Consider the following 19506-nt stretch of genomic DNA (forward strand, 5'->3'; position numbering starts at 1 on the left):
CCATAGCGTCCAGCTTTTTTCATTTCATACATCTTCATCCTGCATAATACCACAGAAAAGAATATATAGTGAGGATATATAATTACAGGTAATTAATGATCAATCAATGAGCACTAGAGCTAGCTTGAGACTTAAATTACAGAAAGAAATCACTTACAGACAATAGCAACTGACGATAGATTTGTCGAGTGCATCTTGATTGAATAACTGAAATAGTTCTGAATACTCAACGGCCAGAGCTTTCTTATGGAAGTAATGATCTTCCTCGACTTGCACCATGAGGGACTCTCGATTGGAAATCTTGGTAATTTTCATGTACCAATCATGCAATTCATACATTCTCGTTGGGAGGTTCTTGACCTCCTCGGGCTCGACCAAAGGTTCGCCGCGGACATATTTCCGTTTTATTTCCTCCTCTCTAAGCGGAGGCATGGGCTCGATATCGAGGAGTTGTCCAACAGTGATCTTGAGCATTTCAGCCTGCATTATATGCTCCTCGGTTATTACCACATCGCCCAGCTCGGGAACGTAAACGGTTTGCCCACAATAATATTGGGCGCGCGTACTCTCATGTGTTGTTGGCACAACAAGCGGGGGGGGGGGGGTCGATTGCGCCGCCTGTTCTCCCAGCTGGGGAACGGTTTTCCCGCATTTTTTGACAGCTGCTTGTTGGCTCGAGCTCGAGCTCGCTTCTTTCTGTAGTCGTGCTCGATGTGCCTTCCTGATTTGGCGCTCATAGTCTGAGTCAACAGGCTTGGGAGCTGGTGGTCTAGCCATACGAATGAAGTGGTCAATCTTTTCCTCAGGCACTTTCTCCCTCGGCGGCGTTGCCGGTTTCGGTCGAAAATGAGCGTCCACTTCGGCCCGCACTATTGCATCGTTTTGCTCCTCGGTCATGTCGTAAGGCCTCTGAGGAAGAGGAGCGAGGCTGCTTGGACCATATTTATATCGCTTGTCTCCGCCTGTACTTTCTGTACTACCTCGACTCGTACCGCTACGCACCATAGCTGCGGCGTGTCTCTTCTGCGATTGCTTAGGCGGCGGAGACGGCTGACGTGGCTTAGTTGGAGCAGGAGGAGTGGCCTGACGCTGTGCCGGACTTGAAGCAGGAGGTGTGGCCTGACACGGTGTCGGACTTGAAGCAGGAGGTGTGGCCTGACGCTGTGCCGGACTTGAAGCAGGAGGTGTGGCCTGACACGGTGTCAGACTTGAAACAGGAGGAGTGGCCTGACGCTGTGCCGGACTTGAAGCAGGAGTCTGCTCACGCGTTCGTGGACTTGGAGGAGCGGGAGTCTGCTGACACGGTGGCGGACTTCGAGGAGGAGTCGGCAGACGCGGTGTCGGTGGACTTCGAAAGATGATGCAATCCTTTTTCCATAGGATGATACGATGTATGGCCTCTCCCAGTGTTTGCTCGTCGTCACCTCCAGGAATGTCAAGCTCTAGCCCCGAATATGGGCCCACCACCTCATCAACCAAGACACGAGCATAGCCCGCTGGAATCGGGGCGCAATGGAAGGTTGCTTCGGGGGTAATTGTAAAAGCAACGGCGTTCGCCACCTTCATGGATATGTTCTTCATTTTGAAGTGTAGCTCACAGTTAGTGTTCTCTATGATGTCATCCACAGGGTATGTATCCAGCAGTGCGTCGCCCGGGGCGGAACCAACGCTGCTTCTCGGCATGGATGGGACGGTGCTATCCAATGCTGGATGATCATCCGCTTGCTGCTGCCGCTGCTGAGACCCCCTTTCCTGGCTAAGTGAGTCGATCTGCTGCTGCTGCTGCTGGAATTTGAGTGCCAAGTCCGCGTGCCTTGCTTCTAGGCCTTGAAGGCGTTCCGCGTCCTGCTTCCTCTGCTCCTCCTCCAGCTTCCTCTTCTTCTCCTCCTCCATCTTCTTTCTTGCACGGGTCCTGTAGTCGTCGTTCCATTCCGAAAAGCCCTCATACCAGGGAATAACGCCCTTGCCTCGTGTTCTTCCCGGGTGTTCAGGATTTCCCAGGGCGCGCGTAAGCTCGTCGTTCTCTCTGTTGGGCGTGAACACCCCCTTTCGAGCATCTTCTATTGCGTCAAGTAACTTTTGTTCTGCTCCTTTTAGACTTGCCTTCTTCGAAACCAGGCCTGTCTTCGGGTCCAACGCCCCCCCATGCGCATAGAACCAAGTTCTGCACCTGGGGGGCCAGCTCCTAGTAACCGGAGTGACCCCTGCATCCTCCATCTCTTGCTCAGACTTATCCCACTTAGGCATTGCCACCGCGTAGCCACCTGGACCCAGCCTATGGAACTGCGTCTTTTTTGCGGCATTGGCCTTGTTTTTTCTCGACCGTTCCTTAGATAATTCTGATTCCTTGAATTTCACGAAAGCGGGCCAGTGTTCTCTTTGCTTCTCCAGTGTTCCCTTGAATTCTGGAGTCTTCCTTTCTGCAGCGAGGTAGTTGGCCCATACAGTTTTCTTGTGGGTGTTGAATGCAATTGCCATCTTCTTAAGAGCAGCGTCCTTGACTTTCTGCACATCTGCATCAGTGAAATAATCTGGTAGGGTGAAATGTTCCATCAGAGATTCCCAAAGCTTTTGTTTTGCTCTGTCGTCGACCCAAGTAACATCTGGGCGTTTAGTTTTTGGCTCTTTCCATTCTTGAATGGAGATCGGGAGTTGGTCCTTCACAAGAACTCCGCACTGACGAACGAACTTGCTCGCAATGTTCTTAGGCGTGAGGGGTTCGCCACTAGCTTTGATGGAATCGATGTTGTACTTTACACCCTCCTTCAACTTTTTGCTCGGGCCGCGCTTTGTCCTGCTGTCTGTAGAAGCAGATTTGCTCGATCCGGAGGGCTGAAAGAAGAAAGATCGATTCGTTAATATATCTTCAAATAAAAAAACATGTGATGATCACTAGATGCCTGCTTATATAAATATACCTCGCCGGTAGTCTTTGTTATTTCAAGATCAACATTGTATTCGTCATCATAATCATTGTCTGCGTCATCATAATCATAATCATAGTTCATGACTTCATCAGCTCGGTCGTCGAGATCGAATATCTTATCATCACCCTCCCCGGTATTGTTCAGATATTGGGAGCCGTCATTTGCTTCATTCAGATCATCTGGCCTGCTAGGGCTGCGTATGATCTCGAACAGGGCCTCTTCTCCCTCTCTGCCGGTATTGTCCGCCATAGCTTTTATTTAACTAATACAGAAGAAATATAAAACAATTTAGTATTCAAATTACAATGCATGGATGCAATCAATAAGGAAAAACTGAATCATATAGTACATAATATGCATCGTCTCGAATAATATATAATCTCGAATACATCGTCTCGAATAATATATAATCTCGAATACATCGTCTCGAATAATATATAATCTCGAATACATCGTCTCAAATAATATATAATCTCGAATACATCACTGGCTAGGTAGCTAATAAAGATCGAATACTATAGAAGAATCTAGGCCACTCGCGGTTCCTGGGGCGCGGGCGGTGGACACCCAAAGACAAGGAACCATCACAGGATCATATCTCCGGTCATCTGCCCAAAGAACCTGCCAGGTATTGGAGAACCTGACGTCCATAGCAGCCATGTAGCGATGGACGTGCTCGTCCTCCTCCCTGACACGACGACGCACCACCTCCGGCGGGGCCGGCTCCCTCTGCACCGAATGTGGCCCACGCGAACGCCACCAAAGGAGATCAGGGTCGACGACGGGACCCGAGGCCGGGTTCCTCACCAAGCGTCGCGCCCCTCCAGGTAGCACCTCCCAGTGCCAGCCCGGCGGAGCCCAATCCCGGACATGGGTCCTCTGAAGCAGGACGTCGTCGCGAACGGGTCGAAGGCGAGGATGCGGGCCGGGCATCGTTGACAACAAATACTATATGCCGCAAAAGTAAAGTAACATTTTTTAAATGATTGGATTGTGATTTCTTATATGCAAATTCTAAATTTTATAACTAAAAATATAATAAACTAAAAAAACATCGACCATATCTAAAACTAACATTTCTAACATTTCTATAACTAAAATTGTATAACTAATTTTTCTTTAACATTTCTATATAACAAACATTTCTATAACATTAATACAGAAAAAACTAACATTTCTATATATAACTAACATTTCTATAACATTAATACAGAAAAAACTGAAAAAACTAAAACTAATAACTAATAACAGAAAAACTAAAAACTAAAAACAGAAAAACTAAAAACTAAAAACAGAACAAAAATTGTGTATGTGTGTGTGTATGGTGTGTGTGTGTGTATGTGTTGTGTGTGCAGGCGACGGCGACGGCGAGCCAAGGCGACGGCGCCGGCGGCGCGCGCGGCGGCTTCGATTGGAGGGAGAGGAGAGGGGGGACAGAGGCTCACAGCGCGGGCGAGGTCGAGGCGACGGCACGGCGACGCGGGCCGGTGCGGGGACGGGGACGCGGGCCGGTGCGGGGATGGGGACGGGCCGGCGACGCGGACGGCGCGACGAGGACGGGGGCGGCGCGGAGTCGACGGGGACGGCGCGACGGCGGCAGCGACGGCGCGGGACGGGGCGGCGGCGATGAAGCAGAGAGAAGTGGGAGGAAACTGACGAAATTTTCGTAAGTGTTTCTTATATAGGATGGTCCTTTAGTACCGGTTGGAGCCACCAACCGGTACTAAAGGTCGATTTTGGCCAGGCCAAGCGGCGGGAAGCGCCCACCTTTAGTACCGGGTGGTGGCACCAACCGGTACTAAAGGCCCACCCTTTAGTACCGGTTGGTGCCACCGCCCGATACTAAAGGGTGTGCGCTGCCAGGCGAGGGGCGCAGAAGTTTAGTCCCACCTCGCTAGTTGAGGAGCGCCAGGACCAGTTTATAAGCCCCGACGCGGGCACTGCATTGAGCTCCTCTCAATAGCAGGCCTTCTGGGCCTACCTCTCCTACTCTGCCTGTGGGCCTACTGGGCTTGCGGGCCTGCATCCTGGCCCAACTACAGGTTGGGTTTCTAGTCGTATGCAGGCCGCTCTGGCCCAGTAGGTGGGCTTTTTTATTTTCTTTTTTTTTGCTTTATTTATTTTTGGTTTATTTATTTTTGAGTTGTTTTTTGCTGTATTTAGAGTTTCTTTGGGAATATTTTTGCTTTAGGTACAAAAAATTACAAACTTTCTGTTAGTGCCGGTAGTTTACAAATTTGAATAGTTTACATTTTGAATTATTTGAAATTTGTGTGAATCACTAGTTTGTGAATAACTTAACTTTGAAAATAGATTTTCAGTGATTCTTTTTTCTTATGTTTAATATTAGTGTGTTTTATCATTATATTCAATTTGGTAATGCTTAGGTTATTTAAAAAATGAAATCCCTTTGTAACGGATGAGTTTTCGTCCGAAACCCTGATACTTCGAAAGAGATTGTCCATTTTATACACGAAGTGCATCCAGTTTTTGCGGTAACCCTCTCTACTTTTTTGCACATGCTATGTGGGTGAAATTATGATACCATGCCAACTTTCAACCTTTTCTGAGTTCATTTGAAATGCTTTTCAATTTCAGGGTCATTTAGCTGAAAAAATCAGTAAATGCATGAAAGAATTTGTTTGCACATAAAATTTCTTCGCGTTTCAAATGCCAAAACACATAACTACCCTAACTATTACAGAGATTCCCTCCTGGGTGTGAAACACAGAAGAAAGTGATGATAGTGAAGCCGATCACATCCCAGATCTTTGGGTGTGAAACTTTTTCTTCGCGTATGTCCCTTTGCGCCGTAGCCATGGAAAATCTTCATCATTTAACTGGATGCTCGGGTCAATATTCACTGTGAATGGAGCAATTTCATCAAACTTTTCATAATCTTCTGACATGTCTGTCTTGTCATCCACTCCCACGATGTTTCTCTTCCCAGAAAGAACTATGTGGCGCTTTGGCTCATCGTATGATGCATTCGCTTCCTTATCTTTTCTTTTTCTCGGCTTGGTAGACATATCCTTCACATAGAAAACCTGTGCCACATCATTAGCTAGGACGAATGGTTCGTCTGCATACGCAAGATTGTTGAGATCCACTGTTGTCATTCCATACTGCGGGTCTTCCGTTACCCCATATCGTGTCATATTGACCCATTTGCACCGAAACAAAGGGACCTTCAAATCACGTCCATAGTCAAGTTCCCATATCTCCTCTATGTAACCATAATATGTTTCCTTTCCCGTCTTGGTTGTTGCATCAAAGCGGACACCACTGTTTTGGTTGGTGCTCTTCTTATCTTGGGCGATCGTGTAAAATGTATTACCATTTATCTCGTACCCTTTGAAAGTCATTATATTCGAAGATGGTAACTGGGACAGCGAGTACAGGTCATCTTCAATAGAGGCGTCATGCATGGTACGTGTCTGCAACCAGCCGGCGAAACTCCTGGTTTGTTCACGTGTAATCCAGTCATCAGACCGCTCCGGGTGTTTGGAGCGTAGAAAATTCTTGTGTTCGTCCATATACGGAGCCACCAAGGCGGAATTCTGTATAACTGTGTAGTGTGCTTCAGTGAGAGAATGTCCGTCCATACATATTTTTTGATTCCCTCCTAGCGTGCCTTTTCCATCCAGTCTGCCCTTATGCCGCGATTCAGGAACACCAATCGGCTTAAGGTCAGGAATAAAGTCAATACAAAACTCAATGACCTCCTCATTTTCATGGCCCTTGGAGATGCTTCCTTCTGGCCTAGCACGGTTATGAACATATTTCTTTAAGACTCCCATGAACCTCTCAAAGGGGAACATATTGTGTAGAAATACAGGACCCAAAACGCTAATCTCTTCGCATAGGTGAACTAGGACGTGCGTCATGATGTTGAAGAAGGATGGTGGGAACACCAACTCGAAACTGACAAGACATTGCACCAAATCATTCTCTAACCTTGGTATGATTTCTGGATCGATTACCTTCTGAGAGATTGCATTGAGGAATGCACATAGCTTCACAATGGCTAATCGAACGTTATCCGGTAGAAGCCCCCTCAATGCAACCGGAAGCAGTTGCGTCATAATCACGTGGCAGTCATGAGACTTTAGGTTCTGGAACTTTTTCTCTGCCATGTTTATTATTCCCTTTATATTCGACGAGAAGCCAGACGGTACCTTAATACTGAGCAGGCATTCAAAGAAGATTTCCTTCTCTTCTTTGGTAAGAGCGTAGCTGGCATGACCCTGATGTATGCCGTCTTTTCCATGCATACGTTGCTGGTCCTCCCGTGCCTCAGGTGTATCTTTTGTCTTCCCATACACGCCCAAGAAGCCAAGCAGGGTCACGCAAAGATTCTTCGTCACGTGCATCACGTCGATTGCAGAGCGGACCTCTAGGTCTTTCCAATAGGGCAGGTCCCAAAATATAGATTTCTTCTTCCACATGGGTGCGCGTCCGTCAGCGTCATTCGGAACAGGTTGTCCGCCAGGACCCTTTCCAAAGACTACCTTCAAATCCTTGACCATATCATGTACATCAGCACCAGTACGGTGGCGAGGCTTCGTCCGGTGATCCGCCTCACCTTTGAAATGCTTGCCTTTCTTTCTTACGGGATGCCTGCTCGGAAGAAATCGACGATGTCCCAGGTACACATTCTTCCTACAATTGTCCAAATATATACTGTCGGTATCATCCAAACAGTGCGTGCATGCGCGGTATCCCTTGTTTGTCTGTCCTGAAAGGTTACTGAGAGCAGGCCAATCATTGATGGTCACGAACAGCAAGGCCTTTAGGTCAAATTCTTCCCCCATGTGCTCATCCCACGCACGTACACCTGTTCCATTCCACAGCTGTAAGAGTTCTTCAACTAATGGCCTTAGGTACACATCAATGTCGTTGCCGGGTTGCTTAGGGCCTTGGATGAGCACTGGCATCATAATGAACTTCCGCTTCATGCACAACCAAGGAGGAAGGTTATACAAACATAGAGTCACAGGCCAGGTGCTATGGTTGCTGCTCTGCTCCCCAAAAGGATTAATGCCATCTGCGCTTAGACCAAACCATACGTTCCTTGCGTCATCTGCAAACTCCTTCCCGTACTTTCTCTCAATTTTTCTCCACTGCGACCCGTCAGCGGGTACTCTCAACTTTCCGTCTTTCTTACGGTCTTCTCTGTGCCATCGCATCGCCTTGGCATGCTCTTTGTTTTGGAACAAACGTTTCAACCGTGGTATTATAGGAGCATACCACATCACCTTGGCAGGAATCTTCTTCCTGGGGCGCTCGCCCTCGACATCACCAGGGTCATCGCGCCTGATCTTATAGCGCAATGCACCGCATACCGGGCAAGCGTTCAAATCCTCGTACTCACCGCGGTAGAGGATGCAGTCATTAGGGCATGCATGTATCTTCTGCACCTCTAACCCTAGAGGGCAGACAACCTTCTTTGCTTCGTACGTACTCTCGGGCAATTCGTTGTCCTTTGGAAGCATATTCTTTATCATTACCAGCAACTTTCCAAATCCCTTGTCAGATACACCATTCTCTGCCTTCCATTGCAGCAATTCCAGTGTGGTGCCCAACTTTTTCTTGTCAGCTTCGCAATTCGGGTACAACAATTTCTTGTGATCCTCTAACATGCGCTGCAACTTCTTCTTCTCCAAATCACTTGCGCAGTTTCTCTTTGCATCGGCAATGGCCCGACCTAGATCATCAGCGGGCTCATCTGATGCCTCTTCTTCAGCTTCTTCCCGCATTGCCGGCTCAGCTTCTTCCCCCATTGTTGTATCATCGTATTCAGGGAACCCATGGCCAGGATAGTTGTCGTCGTCCTCTTCTTCTTCATTGTCTTCCATCATAACCCCTCTTTCTCCGTGCTTGGTCCAAACATTATAGTGGGGCATGAAACCGGACTTAAACAGGTGGACGTGAATGGTTCTTGACGTAGAGTAATTGTGATCATTCTTACAGACTAAACATGGACAAGGCATAAAACCATCCGCCCGCTTGTTTGCCTCAGCCGCAAGCAGAAAAGTTTGCACGCCATTAATGAACTCGGGAGAGCATCGGTCATCGTACATCCATTGTCGGCTCATCTTCATTACACAACACCGAATAGACCAAATTAATACAAGTTCATACATAAAGTTCATACAAGACTTAAATGCAACAAACAAATAACTCTCTAACTAAAGAATTTAAATGCAACAACAAATGCGATCAAGATCGCAACTAAGGTAACAATTGATCCAACAGCATAATGATACCAAGCCTCACTATCAATGGCATATTTTCTAATCTTTCTAATCTTCAAGCGCATTTTCTCCATCTTGATCTTGTGATCATCGACGACATCGGCAACATGCAACTCCAATTCCATCTTCTCCCCCTCAATTCTTTTCAATTTTTCTTTCAAATACTCGTTTTCTCTTTCAACTAAATTTAACCTCTCGACAATAGGGTCGGTTGGAATTTCCGGTTCACAAACCTCCTAGACAAAAATATCTATGTCAACTTGATGGGCATAATTTGTCATAAACACGAAATGCAACAACTAGTTTTAAAAGAGAATATACCACATCCGAATCATAACAAGGACGAGGGCCGACGGGGACGGATATCAAAACCATGGCACTATGTATAACAAACAACGTACGGGTAAGATAATTATACGAGTAACTATATATCCAAATCACACAAACATCAATTTGGTAATGTAAAACATTCATGAACAAGAGGCTCACCACAAGGTGGTGCCGGCGACGGAACGGTGCGGGCGATCGACTGTGGTTACGACGGAGATTTAGAAGGCACTAAGTAAACCACACCTACATATGCAAACTAAGTGTTAGTTTTGACCACAAATTGCATATAAATCAAATACTAGCACATATATTTTCTACCAAATTACTAAACTCATAAATTAATCACTATACAAAGCATTGCAAGAGCTAATCTAGCAATGAGAGATGAAAGGACAAAGTTGCTAACCTTTGTGATCATTTGAATGGATGGGGGCCTTCAAATCTTGACAAATTTTGGGCAAAATGTGTGATGAGCTCGAGAGGAAGAGGGGAAGAACAGAGAGGAGAGGGGAAAGGGGAAGAACAGAGCGAGCTCAGGTGGACGAAGGGCTTATGTAGGACGACCTTTAGCACCGGTTCGTGCCATGAACCGGTACTAAAGGTGCTGGAGGGGCCCCGGACTGACAACATTCTGCCACCACTCACTTTAGTACCAGTCCGTGGCACGAACAGGTGCTAAAGGTCGGCCACGAACCGGTACTAATGAAAGCGGCTGGCTAGCCGTTGGAACCGGCACTAATGAACACATTAGTGCCGGCTCAAAAGCAAACCGGCACTAATGTGCTTGACATTTGACCCTTTTTCTACTAGTGAAGCCTCTTAGCAGGCTCGTGCAGGCTTCAGTCAATCCGCTTTTCGCGGACAGAACCCTTTCAACCACCATACCCATCAAGGTACGATGTTCCTCCGAGCGGACGCCTGTCGCAGCATGTTCGTCAAGGTATCCAGCACTTCTGGACCTCCGGAAGCTGTCGTAGGAGTATGGCCTCCCTTTGAAGGGATCCGTTTATTCGTCCCTATGATTGTCTCCGGTCGTACGCCAGGCAGCTCGGGGCCTTTGTTGTTGGCCCCCGGACTCTGGGCTACCGAAGTGTTACCTTCGAGTTGTCCCTCGCACCACTTGTTGATCAGGAGAGACCCTCCGCGACGACACCTCAAAGTCGTCCGCCCTATTGGGCGAGGAGACCGGTGGAGGCGTCTCGCTTTCCATCACCTCTGGGAGAAGGTCCCCCGAGGAAGAGGATTGCTGAAGATTGTTCGCCAAACTGCAAAAAAACATATATTGTTGAAGATTACCGAGGAAGGGACGGGATATGTTTAAAACACCCTTGTTCACTTACGGTTTGCCTAAAGGCTTGTCCTCTCTGTGAGACCGTGCGATGACATCGCCCTCCAAGCCCGAGCCACCCGACGAGGGCATCTTGCCTCGCTTAGGAGCCGTTTCCTCCCAACCTTCGGAGGCGGCCCTTTTCTTACCATGGGGAGAGAGAATATTGGCTTCTCCTTCACTTTCGCCTTCGGGCGGGGGAATCTTGATCTCCTCGGACACGGTATCTGATGTACCCTCATAAGGGATGCCACCTTTGGCCTTCCCGCTCTCCGCCTTGTCTCCCTCCACAGGCACCTGGTACGGCACCGGGGTCAGCATCCTTGTTAGTACGGGATCCGCTGAGTCTTCGGGAAGGGGGACCGAACACCTAATACGCTCCACTTTCTTTATCCAGCCCTGGAGGAAGATAGTCTGTTCAGTAATGTATTATGGCGTACTTAACTCAGAAGTTGAGCGATTACCGAGGTATCCGGATGGTTGCAGTCGAGGCCGAGGTCCTCGGTGGTGTCCGGCCACTGTTTTCGTTTCCCAAAAAACAATTTCCACATTCCTTTGTGCGTGGTGCCGAAGAAGTGTTGGAGGGTTCGTGGTCCTTCCGGATTAAACTCCCACATGCGGAGAGGCCGGCGCTGACATGGCAGGGTTCGGCGGGTTATCATTACTTGCATCACGTGGACAAGATCGATGTCCCTCTCGAGGAGGGTTCGGATGCGGCTCTGTAGAGTCTGCACTTCATCAACTGATCCCCAGTCCAGCCCCTTATTAATCCATGATGCAAGATGTGATGGAGGGCCAGAGCGGAACGCAGGTATAGCTGCCCACTTGGTACCGCGGGGTTCTGTGATGTAAAACCACTCCCGCTGCCATTGGTTGAAAGTTTCGGCGAAAGAGCCTTTTGGCCAGTGAGTATTGGTAAGCTTGTTCACTACAGCACCGCCGCACTCCGTTTGTTTCCCATCGACCAGCTTCGGCGTCACACTGAAGGTCTTGAGCCATAAGCCGAAGTGTGGGGGAATTCGGAGGAAGGCCTCACACGTAATGATAAACGCCCAGACATGGAGGAAAGAATCTGGGGCTAGATCGTGAAAATCTAGTCCGTAATAAAACATGAGCCCCCGGACGAAGGGGTGAAGAGCGAACCCTAGCCCTCGGAGGAAGTGAGAGATGAATACGACCCTCTCGCCGGATCTGGGAGTCGGGATAACCTGTCCTTGAGCAGGAAGCCTGTGGGGGATCTCCGTGGTCAGGTATCTGGCCGCCCGAAGCTTCGCAATGTCCTCCTCTATGATGGAGGAAGCCGCCCATCGGCCCTGAGGGCTGGGTGCGGACATGATTGGAAGCTTGGGGCAATGAAGTCGAACCTTGGGTGCTAGAGTTTTGGCGTAAAAAGAAACGGCCTTTGGCTCCTTTATAAGGGCAACGGGTATCGAACGCCTCCTCCTAAGCCTGAAAGCCTGCCTACTCCTAAGGAATCTTTCCAATGGAACGGTTGGGTTACCCACGCTCGTATTGATGAGAATCCCGCAATAAGGGGACACGATCTCTGCCTCGACAAGACGTGCCAATAAAAACAGCGCCTCGAAACGTGGAACGGCAGGACCGGGAACGGTTCGAAATAATGACCGGGCAGGTGTGATGCCATCTTGCGAAAAGTTGCCGGCAGATTGGACTCGTGAAATATTATACTCTCTACGACTGTGTGTGTGGTACTTGTGTTGCAGATCCGGACACGTTCGTTGCGTCCGAAGAATATCTTGGAGTATTCGGAAGGAGGAACCCGCCTTGCAATGCCAAAGACAATCTGCGCGCCGGACACCTCGTCATTGAAGCCTGGTTCAGGGGCTACTGAGGGAGTCCTGGACTAAGGGGTCCTCGGACGTCCGGCCCGTTGGACATGGGCCGGACTTATGGGCTGTGAAGATACAAGATCGAAGATTCTCTCCCGCGTCCGGATAGGACTCTCCTTGGCGTGGAAGGCAAGCTTGGCGGCCAAATATGAAGATTCCTTTCTCTGTAACCGACCTTGTACAACCCTAGTCCCCTCCGGTGTCTATATAAACCAGAGGGCTTAGTCCGGATAGAGATACTCATTACCATAGTCATACAGGCTAGACTTCTAGGGTTTTAGCCATTACGATCTCGTGATAGATCAACTCTTGTAATACTCATATTCATTAAGATCAATCAAGCAGGAAGTAGGGTATTACCTCCATAGTGAGGGCCCGAACCTGGGTAAACATTGTGTCCCCCGTCTCCTGTTACCATCGACCTTAGACGCACAGTTCGGGACCCCCTACCCGAGATCCGCCGGTTTTGACACCGGCACCCACGGCCTTGTAACATTACCATTGTATCCCTGGGGGGTTGGCCTATAAAACCCCCCAGGAGCCCTCAAGCATACGGGCAAGCGACTCACACGCACGACGAGAACCATAGCAAACACCAGATCAACTAGACTAGCCACACCAGGAGAGGGAGCAGCCTAAGCCTTGGTCTGCCTTCCTTCGTCCTCCAAACAACTCTAGGAGCAACTCTGTACTGTTACCTATAAACCACACTCGGCAGGACTAGGAGTGTTATCTCTCCGGAGAGCCCCGAACCTGGGTATGTCTTGCGTCCCGCGCTCGCTCATGCCGACCCCGCCTCTGGAACCCACCAATGCCCTCGAGCCTCCTCCTCTCTTTAGCCATCCCTTGGCATCTGCCGTGCGCCCACCACGACACATTGTCATCGTCATCACCTCTTCCCGAGCAGGCAACTCTGACTTCGCCGCAGACGACCCGTCAAAACCCTTCGAACGAACGACACACGACGACCTCTCCAGCCACAAGCCAAACAATCGGCTGAAGACGTCGAGGACCGACAGCTCCGATTTTGCTGATAAGCTTCGTAGGAGAGAGTTGCATGCCTCACACCGACATAACCCAGCACAACCTCCGGAGAGCACCATCCGCTCAAACCACCCTCCTAGAGTCATCGTTGCCGCACGGGCCCCGCCGCACGCAGCTCCGACTTCTGTGTCACAATGAGAAACAAGCATAGACACAGCCGTTTATGGACCGGACCGTCGACATCAGAAGGCCAAGCCGTGACCCAGCTCTGCACACCATCATCATCGTCGCCACACAAGTCGCAATGCCAACCTCCCACACCGCCGGTCGAACATCTGCCGACCGCGATGCCGTGCACGTCCATCCTGCCGGAATCGCAAAAGGGACCAAGGTCTCAAAGACGGCGCCCCCAAGAGGGAAAGCGACGCAGAGACGCCGCCGCCGCCGCCGCCTGATCCAACAAGGATCCTGATTTTCGCCCCAAGATCGTGACCCAAGAGGAGAGGTTGCACGAAACTCCTCAGCAACGCTTCCAAGGAAGATAGCGACGCCCATAGGCGCCGCCGCCGCCGGCCGGCCAGAAACAAGCCAAGCTTTCACCTGGAGCAGCAGAACATTCACTCCCACGCAGTTGACCAAAGTGAACCAACACCTCTGCTGAACCGTGCACTCCTGCACAGCAATCACGCCATTGCCACACATATCCGCCATCGCACTCGTTGCCGCTGCTCTGCCGCCATTGAGCAGCACCAACGCATCAGGCTAGTCCAGGCGAACCAACTCGTAGCACCACACTTGCCGCCGATGAAATCGAGTAGCACCGCTAGCACGAAGCCTGCGAGTAGGGACAGGAGGGCTGCCACCCCTCTTCACCCGGGCCAGATCTGAGAGCCGGGGCAGGGAGCCCCGCACGCCGCGGCACCGACAGGCCCCAGGCCACCAGATCCGCATCACAGCACGCCAGGAGACGCCGCCGGAGGAGCCACCCACCGGATTTGCGCTCCTGGCCGCCGGGTCGCTGCCGCTGGCCGCCGAGCAGGACGGAGAGCGCCCTCCCTCCACCAAAGGACGCACGCCACGCCACGCGCCACGCCGTCCCGTCTGCGCCGCCCCGAGCGCGAGCACCCGCGCCAGCGCGCGCCCGGTCGAGCACCTGCCGGGCGAAACGGCCCGCGCCGCCCCTTCCCGGGCCGCCCGCGGGAACGGCACGGGGTCGCCTCCTCCTGCATTCCATACGCCAACTCTTTACCATGTAATGCGTAGCACATTGTTTAGCCCATTTCATGGTTTGATGTCTGATCTTAAGTGCTTCTCCGGGCATCTTGGGCCTTATAAACCCGGATGCAACGCCCCTATTTTGTTTGATTTATAAAGCTCTCTTTTTAACATAGAAAATGGATTCACACTCCCCATCGACACATCAATGTGTTTTTTCTTTACTTTGTGCTTACCCTTTTTTGGAACATATTATAATTAACTTTTGATTGTATCCACTAATCTTCAAAATCAATGAACTTTGAACATTTCACAAATATAGATTTTGAGAAAACGTTTTCCAATTTTTTTATTTCCACTTTCAGGAAGTATAAATTTTACATATGTTTCACTAAATTTCAGTAACGATCGGTAATTTGAAATAAGTTTTTTTGAATTTTAGTCTCCACTAAATAATATTTTAATCATTCCATGGAAGTTTCAAATCCAAAATTTAAATTTAAATTATACGTATAATCAAATATAAGAAAATCAAACATCCAATTTTTTGAAATGCCTACTAACTGAATTTGATTGGAATCTGGCTATAATCATTGAAATTTGTGTGATTATTTATATTTGTTGTAGAAAAATTGGAATATCAAAATCTCAATTTTCAAATACATTTGGGCTCCATGAATATCATACAATAATTTTTCTAATTATGCCAATGATTTGTTTGTTGTTTCTAATATTTCACTAATATAATTCATAATTTCACAAAAAATATATTGTTTCAATCAGGTTTCAATTAATTTTATAAAAACTTCACACAAATTTCAATTATTCCATTCTTATTTCAATCAATTTCGGAAACATCAATTATTCCAGCATGTCTAAGTATATAGGTTTAAGTGCACCATATGTTATTACGCAATCTTGAACTCATGTGTGTCATGGGTCATGTACACAAGCATTAGCTCACCAACCAGGCCTAACCAGAGAGCAACACCGGCTTGTAAGAGAACTTTGGTGAAATCGCACCAAAGACATCAACTTAATGTCTATATCCAGAACATATGCATTTTTTTAGTTCTTAGAACAGACGTGAATTAAACCCTTATAAATCGTAACTAGCAAAATCTCTTTGTGTTGCTATGAAGTCGCAAAAAGACAGGGAGTCGGCCGGCGGCTTGTGGTGTGGGTGTGTGAGCGCGCGAGGGGGGGGGGGGAGGGCACTAGAACCATTGAAGTTGCAGTTAAAAGTAGGGGAAAAGAAACAATTTTGGTTTTATGACACCACCACTGTAGATATTTGTTGGTTTTTTTATTTTATTAATACAAAACGGATATGCTGTCGTTAAATAATTTCAACAATTCAGAAACGGAAGTATTATAATTTTCAAATTCTTGGAATACATCCTTCTCCTACGCAATCCAAAAAAATCACTTCAAAATTAAAATTGAGCGAGGCAGTTTGGTAACAGCATCCGCCTCAAGGTCGAAATTAATTAATTAGTACAATAGTATACAAATACCAATGGAACCAATAGCTTGTTTTAAAAATCGACAAACAAAATTGTGTGACATGTGACATGCAAACTAATACTCCCGCTGTAAACTAATGTAAGATTGTTTAGATCACTAAAGTAGTTTCTAGTTCATTATGTTATATAATACCACGTCATGATGCACTACAAGACGCATGCGGAATCAGATGAGACCAAGCTTGAGAACTGACAGGGAGAAAGGACCGCAGAAGATGTCACCTGTGGCTGACCATGTCTGATCTTTGTCGCAGAGGCCTTCCTCTCCTTGAACATATGGGAAAACTGAAACTAAGATCTCTTTGATGATATCTATTACAATGACCGAAAGCTTGTCAACCTTGTCGCTCGGCTCAAACACAATGAACTGTATGTGATTGGGCTGGTCCCTATGAGATGGCGTGGTAGACAGACCTCGAGCCTCCAACATCGGTGCATCCGAGCGTGAGTTGCCCCGACACAAATAAATTCCTGTCGGACAGATTCTAACGTCAGTCGGGCACAGTCTTCCCGGGATCAGCGAAGGGTCGTGCGGATGGCCATATCCTCCTCCGCCCCACATGGGACAACGCCCCAGTTGACGTATTTGGAGTGGTCGGATTCAGATCCGCTGTGCCATGCTGGAGATCGCCGGAAGGGATCTTGGTGTCGTAGTGTGAGTAGCTAGGGTTTGGTCTGGAGAGTGGATGAGGACGAATATATGTAGGGTCGGGGTGGGCTAGTATGGCAGGATCCGATATGGCGGACGCGCCAGACCTTCCCTAGATTTAGGCTGAATACGAGAGGTGCCGGTCAGCCCAGATGTATAGGGCCAGTATGATGTGTCTGTCGGGATCATGGTTTTTTGACTGGTGAGTGCCGTAGCGGGAAGGGGTGTTGAGGCGCCCGACTGTAGATGCTCCGAGAAAGAAAAATTACAATGGACCAGTTGTACAATTCTGTGCACAAAGTTTTTTTTTTAAAAATTACAGTAGCTGTAGACTAGTGTAGCAGCCATGCATGAAAGTATATGAAACACGCAAAATTTCCCTAAATTCCGCAACAACAAAAAATATCCCTTTTTGCTCACGAAGTAGTCCGTCTCAGCTGGTTGCGAGGACGGCCGTAGTGGCTTTGCCATCAGTTGCAATGGCGGCGCCATGATTTCTAAGGTGTTGTACAAATTCGTCGATGTACCGCTCCTGCCGTTCCGAATTAGCTACGACCTCCTGCATCTTCGCTGCACCTGCCACGAATCTCCTCCTTGCCTCTGCGTCAACCATTACGGCCCGGACCGCGCTCGCGATGCCATGGCGGTCGAAGGACCCATCGCTCTCGTCCCTCGCCACCTGCAACCCCGCCTTCTTCGCCTCCATTTGGCGTGCATTCGGACCTTGGTCGCCGAAGATGGGTAGCATGACGAGTGGGTGGCCGAACAGGAGCCCTTCGATCAGCGAGTTCTGGCCGCAGTGCGTCAGGAACCCGCCCACGGCGGGGTGCGCCAGGATGCTCATCTGAGGAACCCACCCCGTGGTCACCAGCCCCTGGCCGCGAGCGCGCTCTTGGAAACCCGGTGGAAGCATGTCGGCTCCGTCATCTAGGACGGCGGCGCCGCTGGGCTTCCGGAGAGCCCAGAGGAAGCGCGTCCCGGCGAGCTCCAGCCCGAGGGCGAGCTCGTGTACCTGCTCCAGGGGCAGCGGCACTTCGCTCCCTAGCGCCACGTACACCACCGAGCCGGGCGACTGCGCGTCCAGCCAGCGCACGGTGGCGTGCTCTGATGATTCATTGGTGCCGCCGGCACGACGGCCTCCGTCGGGTGACGGTGGGAGAAGGCCGAGAGGCACGACCGGCATGCCGAGGAGCGGTTGCACCAGCGGGAAGGACTCGGGCTCCCACTCCACGCAGCTCCGGATGACCCCGAGCGCGGACCTCTCTTTCGTCAACAGCCAGCGCTGGGCGAGGGACATACCCGATGCGCCTTGGTCGCCGTACATGGGAGCCATGTCCTCCTGCTCGTAACGAGGGCGGGTCTCGGCGCGCGCAATAGCGATCACAGCAGCGGTCGGGAGAAGCATCGCGCATGGCACCTGATTGATTGAGCATCGAGCTAGATTTGACATGTGCATTGGATGGAATTAATGGAACGAAGCGAGCAGCGCGCGCGGCAGGTGAGCCGAACCTTGTGCTGGACGGCGGCGGCGGCGACCCAGTGGTGGAAGCTGTCGGCGATGACCCAGTGAGGCCTCGTGCCCTCATCGGCGCACGCGGCGGCCATGAACTCGGCGAAGGGCGCGGCGAGGCCGTCGAAGGCTTTGAAGTGGAGCTCCCGCTGGTCGACGGGGACGTCGTTGGTGGACTCGGCGCCGTCGGGGAGGCCGTCGACGCGCGGCAGCGGGAGCGCGACGAGGTCGACGCGCGGCGCCGCGGCCGGCGCAGCGGCGGGAGGCGGGCGAGGTTGCGCGGCGTGGAGACGTATGACACGGGGTGGCCTCGCGACGCCAGCCGCTCGGCGAGCTCCAGGTACGGGAGCATGTGGCCGAACGCGAGCCAGGGGACGATCACGACGCGCAGCGGCGAGGAGGAGGACCCGGCGCTGTCCATGGCGGGGATCAGGAGCTAGCTCGGCCTGCCTGACGACGGGCCGTGTGTCTAGAGTATGTCCAGTGGGCCCATGATGGTCCCACCATGAATATCGACAGAGTGGTAAACAGTACGTGGTGTACGAGAATGAAGGCAGCCTGACACCAACTGGTACGAGCGAAACTATTTGCAATTATGATCTATGTTGACGCTTGAACCGCTACTTTGATGCATGATGCTCGACGGAGTATCATGCATGATGCATCGGTAGATCTAGCAGGCCATGTATGTACGCACATCACATCTATGTACTATACATGATGGGCAAGTTGTCTAAAGAAAAAAATGATTGGCAACGCAACACGTGGCGCGCTAAAAAGGCGATTACAGCGTCGGAATCGTGAGTTTTTTGCGCACCGGAGCGCTGGCTCCAGCGGCGGCTGCAAAATATAGCGCGCGCGATCCGCTTCAGCAGACACGCTATATTTGTTCTCTTTTCTACTACGACTCGATACACATTCGGCTCCAATA

At 49.9% G+C, this 19506-nt stretch overlaps 1 protein-coding gene and 1 pseudogene across 1 annotated transcript; both read right to left on the reverse strand.

Annotated features, from left to right (window-relative positions):
• Positions 1 to 5713: 5713 nt before the first annotated feature.
• On the reverse strand, positions 5714 to 9010 carry LOC123125920 (uncharacterized; the record flags this gene model as incomplete). The annotated part of the gene is made up of 3 exons (XM_044546358.1): positions 7322 to 9010; positions 6965 to 7213; positions 5714 to 6712 (listed from the first exon to the last, which is right to left on the reverse strand). Coding segments are annotated over exons 1-3 (2937 nt in total), but the record flags the coding sequence as incomplete, so codon positions are not given.
• Positions 9011 to 17362: 8352 nt separating this feature from the next.
• LOC123123397 (UDP-glycosyltransferase 91D2-like) lies at positions 17363 to 19056 on the reverse strand (annotated as a pseudogene).
• Between the last annotated feature and the right edge of the window lie 450 nt (positions 19057 to 19506).

This window comes from Triticum aestivum, chromosome 5D (assembly GCF_018294505.1).
Source record: "Triticum aestivum cultivar Chinese Spring chromosome 5D, IWGSC CS RefSeq v2.1, whole genome shotgun sequence".
In the NCBI taxonomy this organism is placed as follows: domain Eukaryota; kingdom Viridiplantae; phylum Streptophyta; class Magnoliopsida; order Poales; family Poaceae; genus Triticum; species Triticum aestivum.